This window comes from Erpetoichthys calabaricus, chromosome 3 (genome assembly GCF_900747795.2).
Source record: "Erpetoichthys calabaricus chromosome 3, fErpCal1.3, whole genome shotgun sequence".
Taxonomy (NCBI): Eukaryota; Metazoa; Chordata; class Cladistia; order Polypteriformes; family Polypteridae; genus Erpetoichthys; species Erpetoichthys calabaricus.
This window is the reverse complement of record NC_041396.2, coordinates 103584058-103600167: the sequence shown is the minus strand read 5'-3', so window position 1 is coordinate 103600167 and position 16110 is coordinate 103584058. Positions and strand designations below refer to the sequence as shown.

General features: G+C 37.9%; 1 protein-coding gene across 4 annotated transcripts in view; it reads right to left on the bottom strand.

The window, feature by feature from the left end:
- The window catches only part of LOC114648297 (sulfotransferase 6B1-like), a 145056-nt gene that overhangs the window by 85153 nt on the left and 43793 nt on the right, over positions 1-16110 (bottom strand). The window contains exon 7 of one of the 4 annotated variants that reach the window (XM_051925615.1): positions 15993-16066. The exons of 2 other annotated variants lie outside the window; for them this stretch is intronic. In XM_051925615.1, coding sequence (XP_051781575.1) covers positions 15993-16066 — 74 coding nt within the window. Of the gene's footprint in view, positions 1-15825; positions 16067-16110 lie in introns of those variants that run through there. One more of the 4 variants, XM_028797252.2, reaches the window with a different exon arrangement.

Here is a 16110-nt window from a genome sequence, read left to right as displayed (position 1 = left end):
TTCGAAATTCTACGCGCAATGGTCATAACTGGAACCTGTTTGACTGACTCACTCATCACTAATTCTCCAACTTCCCGTGTAGGTAGAAGTCTGAAATTTGGCAGGCTCATTCCTTACAGCTTACTTACAAAAGTTAGGCAGGTTTCATTTCGAAATTCAAAGCGTAATGGTCATAACTGGAACATATTTTTTGTCCATACACTGTAATGGAGGAGGCGGAGTCACGTATCGCGTCATCACGTCTCCTACGTAATCACGTGAACTAAAAACAAGGAAGAGATTTACAGCACGAGTCACACACGGGAACGAAGGTAAATGACGTTAATTTTTGACTGTCTTTTAATACTGTGTAAGCATACATATTAACACATGTGCAATTAAACGTGTGCATTTACGGGGTGATTTCTCAGGCTTAAAAGCTCACCTTTTATCAAACGCGGGAACAAAGGTAACTGACGTTGTTCACTGTCTTTTAATACTGTGTAACCATACATATTAACACATGTCCAATTAAACGTGTGCATTTACAGGGTGATTTCTCAGGCTTAAAAGCTCACCTTTTACTAAAAAGGTAAATGCAAAACTATTTTCAATCAGTTTATTGAAACACTCCCGTTAAGGATTGCAATAACATATTCGCGAGATAAAAGAACGAAGTAGGGGGAAATGGAGGAACAGCCGCAAACAGCGAAGAGCAAAAAATTAATTAAACAATTGAGAACGGAGCGAGTTAAGCATACAAGCATGTTCATAAGGGAAACAAAGCACGGTGTAAAACGTTAGTTTCAATTAAGTTTATAGAAACGCTCCCGCTGCGGATTGCAATAACATATTCGCGAGATAAAAGTTTAATGAGAAGACACGAGGTATAAACGAACCACACGCCGTGGCGCAACGTTAGGGGCAACAGTTTCAACCATTCTATGATCTGCTTCTCGCAACTGAAAGACGGCACATGGCGGATGTTAGCCGACTTGCTGACCGCAACGTTAGGGGCTTCAACTATGGCGCTGACGCCACATCTCAGTGCCAACACTTTGCAGACTGTACTTAAAAGACACGCCCTCCTCACTGGACAGTTAAAAACACCAATCAGACTAACGATGACAGTATCTATCTATCTATCTATCTATCTATCTATCTATCTATCTATCTATCTATCTATCTATCTATCTATCTATCTATCTATCTATCTATCTATCTATAAAGTATTACCCAATCAAAAGTAGGAAAGGAGGCATCTTCATAAAATGCGTGTGGGATGATTTGCATGAGACGCTGCTTTAAAAAAAAAATGATAAAAAAAATACGGGATAAATCCCGTCCAGTATTGATTCAAAACGGGACGCGCAATTTCATTCTCAAACGCGGCACGTTTCCGTATTTTAAAGGACGGGTGGCAACCGTACAGTGCCAGGTAACCACCCATACAATCAGATTCTGATTCAGACTAGGAATGCAATGAATGTAATTACCCCGATCTACATACAAGGCGAAAGTCTTGCAACATTCAAAGATGATGGTTTGGGATAAGTACACCATACAACATAAAAGAGCTTATGAAGCCTTGAACCGAAAAAAGCAAGATCTCAGAGATCGTAAAAAAAAAAATAGGAGGTAATGTCGTTTTACTCAATGTACATTTTAGTCAAACATTACCAGTTATTCCACGAGGGAGACCAGCAGATGAACTCAACGCGTGTTTAAAATCCATGCTTCTCCCACGCTCGGTTATATGTCGCGTGTTCTCGGGTAGGTACACCAAAAAATGTATACATTTAAGCATGTAATGGGCAAACAAAAAATGAGGTATACCCGAAGGCACTGCAGTAGTACTTAATCTAACTTTACTTCTTAAATGTTAATGTTTTACTGTTTAATAATTTATACGCTTCTTATATGTTGTTCAAATTCTTTTATCAAAATACCAGTGACAGCGCAATGCACGATAACATGGAGTGAATACACCATACGCATCCGCCCACGGCTGCCCTGCTGTGCGCAGATACGAGTTGATTGTACAATAAAATAAAATACAGATAAAAAGAGTAAAACAATCATCACCCATAAAGCGGATAGTAGACGTGACGTACTATATGTGTACCAGATTTCAAGTCAATAGGTGAAACAGTTTGCGAACCACAGGTGATTTAAAATCCTGGACAGACACACAAACTGCCACGGTAGCAAATTACAGAAGAAGATTTTACTGTTTAATAATTTATATTTATATGAAATGTGCTTCTTATATATTACTTCATATTCTCATATGATAATGATGTTAATATTTATATTGATTTCTATGTTATTGAAACTGCATGTATGTGTGTATATGTATGTATATATATATATATATATATATATATATATATACTAGCAAAATACCGCGCTTCGCAGCAGAGAAGTAGTGTGTTAAAGAGGTTATGAAAAAAAAAGGAAAAATTTTAAAAATAACGTAACATGATTGTCAATTTAATTGTGTTGTCATTGTTATAAGTGTTGCTGTCTTTTATATATATATATATATATATATATTATATATATAATATACACACACACATAAACATTTATATACATATACATATATATACATATCTACATATACACATATCTACATATATATACACACATACATAAACACACACATAAGACTTATTGACTGAAACGGGCTTTCACGAAAACAGTTAGGGCTTTGCTACAGGATACACCCTCCACAAGTTAACCAAGTAAAAATAAAATATATATTTCTGTTTTATTTAAACCTTTTAAGTTCATATGCATAGCCCCATTTGGCTGTTTAATTTTTTTTTTCTTTCTTCAGTAATATTTAATCTCCTTAAAGAAAAACAACATATCCATTTTACTTTTTTTGTATCTGTGTAGTAATATTTTAGTGTAAAAGAATAACCAGTATTTAAACCTTTTATGTTACTTTATACATTTATTTTACACAATGTTGAAAAATTAATAAGAAAGCTACATATTTTGGCAGCTGCTGCTTTCATTTTCAATGAAATGAAAAAAGCTCTCCAAGAGAAAACATCAATGAAGAAGAAACAGTTTGCACTATCTAAAAAGGAGAAACTCTCATTTATAAAAGTTTGCTGCAGATGACTTAACTGAAAATAAATGAATAGTTCCTATGTGTATAATACATATTTATCTATTTGACTTATGCCTTTATTCCACCAACTTACAACATCTGAAATACAATTTGTTACATTACTTTTGTTTTTTGCAGCACAGGCAGGTGAAGTGACTTCCTCAGGGTCACACAGTGGTGTAAGTACCAGGATTTGAACTGACAAGCTCCGGGTTTGCTGAAATATTACTGAAGAAAGAAAAAAAACGAAAATGGGCAAATAGGGCTATGCATACAAATGTCCATCCATCCATTATCCAACCTGCCATATCCTAAATACAGGAGCCAATAAGTAGATATGTATATATATAGTATATATATATATATATATATATATATGTGAATGTATGTATGTATATATCTATGTCTATATATATATATATGTAGATATGTAAATTTGTATATGTATATATATGTTTATGTGGATGTGTATATACGTATGTATATGTAGATATGTATATATATAAGTTTATGTATATATATGTTTATGTGTGTGTGTGTGCATATTATATATATAAAATAATAATTCTTTGCATTTATATAGCGCTTTTCTCACTACTCAAAGCGCTTAGCAATTGCAGGTTAAGGGCCTTGCTTAAGGGCCCAACAGAGCAGAGTCTCTATTGGCATTTACGGGATTCGAACCGGCAACCTTCCGATTGCCAGTGCAGATCCTTAGCCTCAGAGCCACCACTCCTCCGACAGCAACACTCATAACAATGACAACACAATTACATTGACAATCATGTTACGTTATTTTTAAAATGTTTCCTTTTTTTTTCATAACCTCTTTAACACATTACTTCTCCGCTGCGAAGCGCGGGTATTTTGCTAGTATATATATATATATATATATATATATATATATATATAATATGAATGGAAGAGAAAGTCTGTGATACGGTTTGCATATTTGCAGTTGGAGATCCACAAAGGGAGAAAAAACGAATCACGTATCATAAAATAGTTTTATTCCTGAGCTTTCAACCCCTATCAGGGGTCTTCATCAGAGGATAATGCTTAGACTTACAAGAATCAAAGGCAATATATAGCAACACATTCAGTATTTGGGGGGTGATGGGGGGGTGGGTGGTGGTGACTAAGTCAGTATGATCAAGGGGGGGCGGGTGTATCGTTTAATTAGTGTGCATATGTCCTTCTTAAGTTGGCATATGCTGGGTTTATGTCCAAGTGTCTGTTGATGGCGTTTTCATCTGATAGCCAAGACTCGGCCAACTCTCTGGCGCTTTTTGTACTGGCCTTAAATTTTACTTTTACGTTGTCCCAGTTGAATGTGTGTCCTGTCGATTTAGTATGTGCATATATCAAAGATAGTGCGTCCTTTCTTCTGACGGCTTTGCGATGTTCCTGTACACGTGTTGAGATTTTTTTTGACGTTTGTCCTATGTATACAGCTGAGTAAGAATTGCATGGAATACTATAAACTGTTCGTGTTTCGGCTGTCGATTTCTTTCAACTTAAGAAGGACATATGCACACTAATTAAACGATACACCCCACCCCCCCCCCTTGATCATACTGACTTAGTCACCGCCACCCACCCCCCCATCCCCCCGCCAATACTGAATGTGTTGCTATATATTGCCTTTGATTCTTGTAAGTCTAAGCATTATCCTCTGATGAAGACCCCTGATAGGGGTTGAAAGCTCAGGAATAAAACTATTTTATGATACGTGATTCGTTTTTTCTCCCTTTGTGGATCTCCAACTGCAAATATATATATATATATATATATATATATATATATATATATATATATATATATATATATATATATATATATATATATATATATACACATATATATTTATATATATATATATACACACACCCACATATATACATACACATATACATCTATACTAATAAAAGGCAAAACCCTCACTGACTCACTCATCACTCCAACTTCCCGTGTAGGTAGAAGGCTGAAATTTGGCAGGCTCATTCCTTACAGCTTACTTACAAAAGTTAAGCAGGTTCCATTTAGAAATTCTACACGTAATGGTCATAACGGTCTTAACGGTCATAACGGTCGACAACTTCCACCATGTTAAACTTTCTTATTTATGGCCCCATCTTCACAAAATTTGGTAGGCGGCTTCCCTGCGCTAACCGAAACCGATGTACGTACTTATTTCAGTGGTATGACAACACTGTCGGCCGCCAAATTGAACTTTCCAACGGTCTTTGTTACTTAATGGGCCCATCTTCAAGAAATTTGGTACGCGGGTTCCCAACGCTAACTGAATCCTACTTACGTACATATATACGTCCATAGCCTGCAGCTCGGTCCACACTCTGAATCCTCCAGGCACTCCTGACCATAATCTAATTTTGTAGGTTGGGGCACCAATAATGTTACTGAGAAACTTACACCCACCAAAACTTTGTAATGGCATGAGACTTCAGGTCACATGCTTGCAAAAGAACCTAATTGAGGCAACTATTTTTACTGGTGGTGGCTCAGGGGAGAGAGTTTTTATTCCTCGCATCCCCGTTATACCCTCTGATCTCCCATTTCAATTCAAACGCTTCCAATTTCCAGTAAGGCTCTGCTTCACAATAACAATTAATAAGTCTCAGGGACAGACCCTACAAAAGGTTGGCATTGATTTGAGGGAAGATTGCTTTTCACATGGCCAACTATACGTTGCATGCTCAAGAGTAAGCTCAGCGCACAGCTTGGTCATATTACAACCGGAGGGGTGAACTGACAACGTGGTATACAAAGAGATCCTTAACAAATAATTATTGGTACATTTTCCCGCAGTTTATTATTTAAAATTTTAAAGAAGTACTTCGCCGCTGCGAAGCACAGGTATCTTGCTAGTAATATATATAATATAGAGCAACATTATGCAATCTCGTTAATATGACCTGCCTAGAAAATAGAGCAGTGACCTACAAGCTTGCTCAGTAACAGTAGTGATAATCATTTGTACATTTTGTGTGTATAAATATCAATTATGATAAACTAAATAATCAAGGTGTAAATAAAGTACAGATAATTACAAGAGAAACAAAAACCCTCTTGCCACTGTGGGCCTGTTTGGTGTGGTGTCTTGCATGCTCCTTTCTCAGCTCCTGTCCCACTCTCTCTTACAACCTTATCCTTTTCCTCCTAATTCTTCTTTTGTTTGTAACATCAGATTTTCCATATGCCACCAGGCAGTTTTAAACTCTTTCTGCCATTCCCTATAACTACTCTTATGGCCAGGTGCTGCCCTGTTTCAAATAAAGCAACAACAGCTTAGAACCCATTTTAGTGCACTGAGTTATCCCAGAATTCGAGCCTTGGTAATGTTTCAAGTACCAGGGTCCTCATTTAAAAAACAGGAAAATGCGTAGATCAAAAAAATAAGATTCATAAAACTTGACATACGCACATTTCTACGCAATTTACCATTTATAAATCACAGTCACCTTGTAAATATGCATATGTGAGTGCACCTCAAATGCTGACCTGAACCATCCATAAATGGAGCATGTTCACCAACCTCATACATATGCAATCATGGCCATTTTCACAGGTATCCATTATGACTTCATGTCAGTTTCGTACTGGGATAATCAACTTCCTGTTGAATGGTGGTCACCAAACACAATGAAGCAGTTGGGATTCTTGTTCAGCTGTTCTCTCAAAAATCTTCCTAAACTGACCATGGCGTATGTTACACAATTAGTGGAGCACAACATGTCATCTAAAAAACTTGAAAGGGATATAAATATTTTCATGGAAATTATCTTTTCAACAGCAAAAGTAGGTTCTCTCTTGTTAATGCTATTTTGCTAGCTATCATCACATGTCATGCTAATTTATGTATGGAGAAATTTTCATTTCCTTTTATTCTTCAAACGTGATTAGTATCATAAATATCAAGTGTTGATTATGGAGGTGGTGGTAAGATGCAGGTGTTGCAGGCCAGTGAGGAAAAGAGAGTAACCACATTCTCAATGGATTCATCTAGCAATTAGCTAATGTAAACTTACATACTCTGTTATACTGTGGACTATTGACATTGCAGATATCTTCTATACTTATTTGCTCTGTTACACTCTCATGTTTTGACATTTATTCACCGTGGTTGCAGATATCTTCTATATATAATTCCACCAGATGGTCAATGTGTTTTTGTATATGTATGTTGGTATGTACAGTATATATGTATGTGTAGCAGGGCTCAAGTGGAACCAGCCTGATGTGAAGAAGAAACAGGTCTGCAGGTTTAGCAAAGAATAGCCACAAGCCAATGTCAGTGCAGCCTTCAACAGTGTTTACTTCTTCTGACAAAAAAGAATTCATGAGGTATTCACGAGGTTGAAGGTGACAGAATGAATGTCTGCCGGAGGCTATTGAAAGAGGAGCTCATATGGGAAATGTTAGGCTGGGGTCATGTTTTCTTGTGTCAACAAGTTAAGTTCAAGTTAAGTTGGGAAGCATGCACTGATACACCCACTGCCGCACCCACTACATGACGAAACAACTCGGAATCCCGGTTTGCAACCCCCAGGCAGACACGCGGTCCAGTCCCATCCTCCGGAAATGACCCTCTATCTGCCGCAGCCAGGAGTTACATCGGTGACCCCTTGGCCTGGTCCAGCCACTCGGGTCCCAAACAATGAGGATTTTACAAGCCAGATCACCCTCAGGGAAATGCGCCACATGGCCATAGTGCCATAACTGACACTCCCCCACAATGCAGGTAATGTGCCTCATTCGGGACTCCATGAGCAACTGCTCATTCGACTCAAAGTCAAACCAACGGTACCCAAGGATTCTCCAAGAGACACAGTACCAAAGGAGTCCAGTCTTTGTCTCAGGTCACTGGATAGCGTCCATGCCTTGCAACCATATAGCAAGACAGGAAGCACCAGGACTCTAAAGACTTGGACCTTAGTCCTTTTGCATAGATATCGGGAGCGCCACACACCCCTTTCCAGTGACCTCATGACCCCCCATGCTCTCCCCATCCGTCTACTGACTTCATAGGAAGAGTCACCAGAGACATGAATGTCACTGCCAAGGTAAGTAAACCTCTCAACATGACTAAATAAAGAAACCTTGAACCTTGGATTTTCTTTAAGATTGACTACTTCCTTACTGTGGAAAAATAAATGGATATGTGACTCCACACCCACGGTCACCTGTGCTAGCATATTTTTTGTTTATTGGGATTTGGAGAAAGTACACAGGGGAAGATTTTGACTATTATGCTACAACATAATTGTTTCCACTTTGAACCCCAGACCTGAAGAACTCAACCAGTCAGGAAATATGTAAATACACCAAACTCTGCCTCCACTCCTGCTTCCTCTGATCCCTTGTCCATTGTACATAACCTGGCCCTCACCTGGAAGATACTGTCACTAGTGACTGAGCCAGGAGCAAGACACATGTCATCGGAACCTGTTGTACCTTGCTTGAGATTTCTTTTTCCTTCAACTATTCATTATTCCCTATTCCTCCTCTGCATTAAATGGGGTGTGACAGGGCATGTTGGCTCTATGCTCCCACTCCTGTTTGGGAGCCTCTTGGACCTGTCATCATCAATAGTCATAACCAAGATAAGCCAGGCAAATGAGAACACATACATCCAGACAAGGTGTAGGTGTAAAAGCGAATCAATGCTTTTATTAAAATTAATCCAAAACAAAACAGTGCTTAAACAAATAGTGCAGTTCTTTATCATTATCCCAAAAAAATAAGTGGAGGTTAAAATCAATTCAATAAATAAATATTTATAACACACAGTTGAAATTAGGCAGGAAACTTTTCTTTTAAAAATCGATCCCCAGTGCATACCTTTAAAATTGATGTCTCCTCTGCTTATCCCACATGGGCCTCTCATTAGATGAGATGTCCAGCTGTCCATGGCTCACAGCAGGGCTCTCAATCTGAGCTGAATCTCGCTCCTTCACTCTCCTGCTGCCTCTCCCCAGACTTATGCAGGAGTAAGCACCAGGTCACTGAGCCGCTCAGCCAGAGTGGCCCTCTTCACCCAATAAGCACTGGCCTCATGTTCCCCGAAGTGGCTCTCCTCCTGGCTGCTTGCTTCCTCTCTTATGCACTGGCTCACTTCCCTTCCTGGATGGCTGACTAGCTGGCTGTTTTTTCCCCTTTCTTTAACCAACATCTGTTCGTCTCTTCTTCCTCTTTCTTTGAATGTTCCCACCCTCTGCCATGCAGGCTCTCATTATACAGTATATGACGTTCCCAACTGGGCACAAGTGAGAGGTGCCACTCCCTCAGAGGCAATAATGAGGCACCTGACTGACGATCCCTTTCGCCCATGCATGCACAATCAGCCAGGTACCCTAACTGTCCCTGGAGACAGAGCCTGCACATAATGGAGCACAATCATTTATTTAAAATTAGGACAGTGCCACGGACCACTTATCACATGGGGTTGGCTCTTCATCTCACACATAAACACTGTCCCCAGTGTCTCCTTTAAATTGACTGCTAGGATAGCAGCAGAATAATCACATGCTTGACTATGCTACAGACTGAAGAAATGAATGGATGAAAAGAACTGCTTTATTTTGAGCTGGCTCAAGACAGGCACATAGAAATTAAGAAGAGGCAATCATTATGGAGCACAATTTGGGGCACTAATATCTTAGAACACAGGTTAAAAAAGTTTGTTTTACTGGTCATTTGAAATACTATTTAATGGACATTTTTGACACAATAGATATTTAGTGTTAGGCACATTATGACCGGTCACATCTCAAAACGCGGCAAACCATGTGTACCAAACACACAAAACACACATCTGGGGAAAGTGTTGGTTTATGCACAGTTAATGCCACAGAAGGAGTGTTGGTCTTTTATCACTATGGGTAGTACAAACAGAAGAATAAAGAATATAGCAATTCATCATAGTTCTCAATCTTGTTTTTAAATGATAATGATTTTAAACTTATGGCAGTAATATGTTTAGGTCTAAAGATAGATGTATTTGAACATCTGGCCAGTAGATGGCTGCAATGGATTAAGATGCCAGTCAGACATTTAAGATGTAAATAGAAAAATGTGAACATTGTTAGAAGAGAGGAAATCAGCATCAAATTGCATTTTGAATATAATCCTCAAAAGTATTTTTACGGTCACAATTGAAGCAAATGGATTATTTCTGTGAAAGGAAATTATGCATTCATAAAGGCACAGTCTGAAAGGTCTGGATGTAGGAGCTCTTCATCAGTCAGATTCATAACATTCCTAGGGAAGCACATCACAGTTTTACATAATCTAATTTTTAATAGTACATTCTCAAACGCACTTAATCCAATTAAGTGTTTGTGAGGAGCCAAAGCCTTTCTTGGCAACGTAAGGTAAAAGAAATGAATCAACCCTGGTTGAAAAATATAGTAGTTGAAAATAAAAATGATGTTTCTGAAGGAAACAATAAAACTATCCTTTGGGAGTAACTATATAAAAATATTGTCTTATGATCTATCTATCTATCTATCTATCTATCTATCTATCTATCTATCTATCTATCTATCTATCTATCTATCTATCTATCTATCTATCTATCTATCTATCTATCTCTTATTTACCTTAAATAATACAGGATTCTGAGTTGGGTTTGTTTCTAAACGAGACACTTCCTAGTGAGGAAAGGCACAACATGAAGAAGAGAAAGAAGAGAAAGAAGGGGTGGTTTAGGATGATGATTGCTGAGTGTCTAGTGTTGGGTTTCTGGGGGTTGAATTTGTTGTTGGAATGAGAAAAAATCAGAATTTTGGGAGACTTGGACATTCAGATGTAATGTTTGTGTAAAATTTACACTTAATAAGTTTCCATCAGTGTCTCAATGTTACTGTTGTCAAAGATATTTAATAACAGCATTTGCCATACTAGTCCCTTCATAATTTTGTACACTTCATATCTCTTCATAATCACTGTTTGCTTAAACTGAAAAGGTTCTTCATCCTCTCCTCATAACTCATACCTCGCAGTCCTCAAATTAGCCTAGTAGCTCTCTTCTGGACATTCTCTAGCACTTTTTTTATGCGTTTTTATAACACCAAACTGCACTTAGTACTCCAGATGAGACTTATGTGGTAGTGTGTTAATCTTCCTTGACTTGTACTGCACTGATCAGCCTAATTAAACTAACTTTAGCCAGTGTTGATATACTGTCTGTAAAGTGAAGACTTCATCACGTCACTCAGATCCTTCTTACAAGGCGTAAGTCCAAGTTTCACACCTCATATTATGCTTTTAAATCTAACATTTGTACTTGAAATGAGTGATACTTCACATATACTTATGTTAAATTTCCTTTGCCACAAACCTGTCCATGCCTGTTCATGTTCTAACAATTCAGTTGATTTTACATTATCTACCATTATTTACCATTCGATGAGATAATATGATAGGACTCGTCTTTACCAAAAATTATTGTTATTATGTGTACATATTAAAATTCAATTTAAACATATGTTATGGGCCCCACAAGTGTGCCACAGCAACAAAAATGTAGCAAATCCAGAAGTTTATACGAGCTACGTTAACCAGGTCTGGAACTGAACTCCACCGGCCCTCAATGGTGACGTAATCTTCTAACTGTGGAATATAGGTAAAGTGAAGCAGCAATGAGAGCACACCGCTTTCAGTCCATTGTCCAAGTTGCGTCTGAGAGGCAGGCAGAAGTTTGGCCCTTTACAGCAACCCTGACAAAACCATTTCAGTGTGAAACACATTCCTATTTATTACGGCTCCATTCCACAGTTTGTTTTCACAGTCCACTCTACAACAGGAACCCATTGTTTCCTAAATAGCATCACTTTTGGTGATTTATTACATTAATAAAAAAAAACTATTGTGGACACTCTTTTTTTATTTTTTTGAGTGTGCCACACATATACAAGAAACAAAAACACAGCTGTCAGTAGAGAGGATGTTGAAACAGTCAGTCAGTAGAACGACCTTAAGATTTGTTTTATTAAATGTGCTCTCAGTCTAGCAGTATGACTGTGAATGAATAGACAAGGGAGAAAAGTGACAGTGTAGGATGACTGACATCTTAAACAATACTGTTAACCATTTTAAAATTGAAGAGGTGGCCAGTAACAAATATGCTGCAGTTGCGCTTGTAGGCTGGTTCCCCTAATTAGAGATGTAAAGTGAGCCAGCTGAGGGAGCCTGTAATTGTCTGATATTGTTGAAATACACCGTATAAATGCAAGAAATAGGATGAACAATACATCGGTTTACTTATAACTGTAAATTAGTTTTGTCCTGTTGTTGAGCATTCTAATTTTGTCCTACTGTTTTCAACGCCTGTCTCTATCTGAAAACAAATCATGGATCACTGTTTGAATGTTTATAGCTATGTTATAATATAGCTACAATCTCCACTTGGGCTGTACCAGTTATAACAAGTCAGTTATATTGGGGTGTTAAGAGCGTCAAAGCCCATTGACCTGTTTCAGTACCACGAAAGCCTAATGTTCAGTACTAACCTTTCACTGGCAGAGTAGGTGAGGACCTGGAATATGAACATGTTTTTAGCTAGTTTCTTGTTTTTTTACAGTGTGTAGAATTTTGAGTTCATATCTGTTCTGTTTTTTGGGTGCTATGCTCCTAGTTAATGATTTAGTGCTTAAGATGAAGTCCTAGGCTTATTGAACTATATACTTTGTTGCCTAATATTTATGCTGTTCTGGAAATTCCTTATTTCTTAAAGCGTTAAGTGTTGGTGTTGCTTTCTATTTACACAATCAAATGGTTTAGTTTTGTTTAAGTTTCTGTTTTTCACATTTGCTTCTGTTTGTTTTGAGCCAGTTATTGCCATGGAATAATGTTTAATTTTGTTGTTTGTTTTTTAATGTGTTATTCTTTCTTGTACCTTTTTCCCTAACAACTTAAATTTCAATAATGTTAAATGTTTTAATTTCTTTCAGTTAAGATTAGGGTAATCAATTTAACTGAGACACATTTGATGTGCTTGCTGTAAGATGTGGCTTTATTTACAGTAAATATGATCTTTTAGGAGGCTGTATGGCCTCTGCAAGTAACAAGTTGATGGTGAAACACATTTTTCCTAATAATTGTAGCATATGGTATGTGGTGTCAATGCCACTTGCTTCACATTTTTTCCTGACTTCAGAATAAGTCTTTGGATTGGATGAGCTATAGCCAATGGCAGAACAAATGAAACACCTTGGTGATATTCTACTAAAACCTTTAATTGTTGTGCACAGTGATACATCATGCAGTACCTGAGAGAGGGGCTGGGGACTGTTAGACTTTTACCTGCATTTTCCTTAAAAGCTATGGGCCTCAGAAATTTGCTATAATATCTCAGTAAATGAAACAGACCCCTTCCTGGATTTTAGTGTGTTATAAGAAATTTTGTAACAACTAATGTAACAACTCGTGCGACTTTTCATCTCCTTCCTTGGATACCTTACAATGCTCCTGCCAAGCATGGCTAACACTAACTCCTTCCATGCTGTCCCACACACTCTTCTGTGAATTTTCTCTGCTTAGACATTCATGCTGCTGCTTCACCTCACACCTCACTTGGACTCAGTAGCAACACCATCTGCCTCACTTTCCTCAACTCTGAGAGACTCTTCAAGTTAGCATTCCCAAGGGACTCGCCTGTAGCCAAGCACCCAGATTATTGGAGTAGAGAAGCATCTCTGAAGTCCTTTCAGTTAAGTAGTTTCTATCTGCACCCCCTCTTCCATGTTTGGCATCAGATGCTTTCATGGCTGGGTGCTATCCCCAGTGATTTTGCTATGTGGTGCTTCTTTTCTCCTTCTTCATCCTCCTTTATAATCTGCATTTTAGTTTCTGAAGATATTGCTTTACATTTTTGTGATAAACTGGAAAAATTATATTTTTTATTTTCTAAAAAATATTAATGCTATGGTACATAAGAAATAACTAAGCATACATGACTTCACATTCTAGAGCACACAAGATCAAGAGCAGGCAGCAACTATTGTGCATAAAGAAGCAACACAGCAAGCAAAGCACTCTAGCAGACTGATACTTGAAGGTGCACTTTTGCCACAGTGTGTTATATGCCGATTTCATTATAAAGGAGCTTCGTTCTTAGAAGTTTTTTAACTAAGCTTTTACTGTTTTGTCAGTGAAGGTTAGGTAGGCTGGATTTTTCTTCTCTTTTCTTTCACTAGAAAGAGACTCAGGGTGCATTGGCCAGTGCATGGGCTGAGTTTGTGCAGTTGTAAAAAGGACATTGGCTTGGAGTTTGCATTTAAGCAGGTTTGCTTGGTAGATGCTCTATAGAAAACAAGATGCGCACACTTTGAAAATGCCACACTTTATAATAAAAAAAGCTGCTTATACCATATGATTTCTAATAACTGGATAAATATGGGTAAAGATATGTGTTTTGTAACAATTTTGTAAGTCTTGCCCTGACTATCAAATAATCTCTGCGCATACACCTTCATGTTCTCTTCAATGCCAATTCTGGAATTGCCTTTTGAGAAAGTCAGGTTGAATATTGTTGGTCCATTACACTGGGATGCTGCAGGGAGAAGACCTACCTGTTTCGCTGGAAGTGCAGTTTGTCTGGAAGTGCTTCTGTCGTCCAACTCTATGACACTGGAAGTACTCCTGAGTCCTCCATAAAATAAGTTTCTCCACCTAAGAAAGGCAGTCAGAGCTGTGAGGTGGTGGACAAGGTTTGCCGGGAGAAGTGATGAGAAAAAGAATTGTAACTGTGCTTCTGAATGTAAAGTTCAAGATGAAGCCTATACAAGGAATTCTGTTTAAGAGAAGTTCTTTTGAACCTGGGACTTGTGTCTATGTTGTCTTGTCTGGAGTCTGAGGTTTTGTAACACCCCCTAATGGTCGCAATATATATACACTGATCAGCCACAACATTGAAACCACTTGCTTAATATTGTTTTGGTCCTCCTTATGCTGCCAAAATAGCTCTGACCTGTCAAAGCATGGACTCCACAAGACCTCTGAAGGTGTCCTATGGTGTTTGGCACCAAGATATTAGCAGAAGAAGCTGCAAGTTGTGAAGTGGAACATCCATAGATCAAACTTTGCTTTCCAGCCCATCCCACACATGCTTAGTCTGATTGAGATCTAGGGAATTTGGAGGCCAAGTCAACACTTGTCATGTTCCTCAAACCATTTCTGAACAATTTTTGCATTGTGGCTTGCCTTCTTCCCATAGTGAATCCTGCTCCTATTTTGTCCCAAGTAAATGATGCACACACACCTGGCCATCCACATGATCCAAAAGAAATCATGATTCATCAGAGCAGGCCACCTTCTCCCATTGCCCATTGCTCCAAAGTTCAGTTTTGAAGCTCAGGTGTCCATTGTAGGAGCTTTCACCAGAGGACAGGGGTCAACATGGACATCCATGACCCTGTCACCGATTCACCAGTTTTATTTCCTTGGACCACTTTTGGTAGGTATTAACTACTGCATACTGGGAACATGGCAAGACCTGCCATTTTGGAGATGCTCAGACCCAGTCTTCTCCATATAAAAGAAAAAGTAGTTTTTACCAATTTTATATGTGGATTTGACTTCCTGAAGCCTTATAGATTACAATGTATATAGTCATGTGTGTGCCAGAGTAACAATTTTTGTGAATATAATTATGCAGTAAACAACATGTAAAGTTCATAAATAATGACAAACACAGCAGCTTATTTTGAATGGTATTATTTAAATTATAACATTGTAGTTTAAAAACATAGTAGGAGTCATCTTTTTTCCAAAAAGTTTATTGATCAATATGAAGAATTTCCTTTTTATACAGTCATTTACAATATTCATTATATTTTAGAAGGTCTCCAATCTTTGTCCCTTCAAGGTGCTTCTCAAATTTGTCATCTATTGCCTTGCTATGTTCTTCAGGAAAACAATTTTTCCAGTCACCAGTATCACCTGAGTTGCGGTGAAAACAATATTATATAATTAGTCTTAATTCT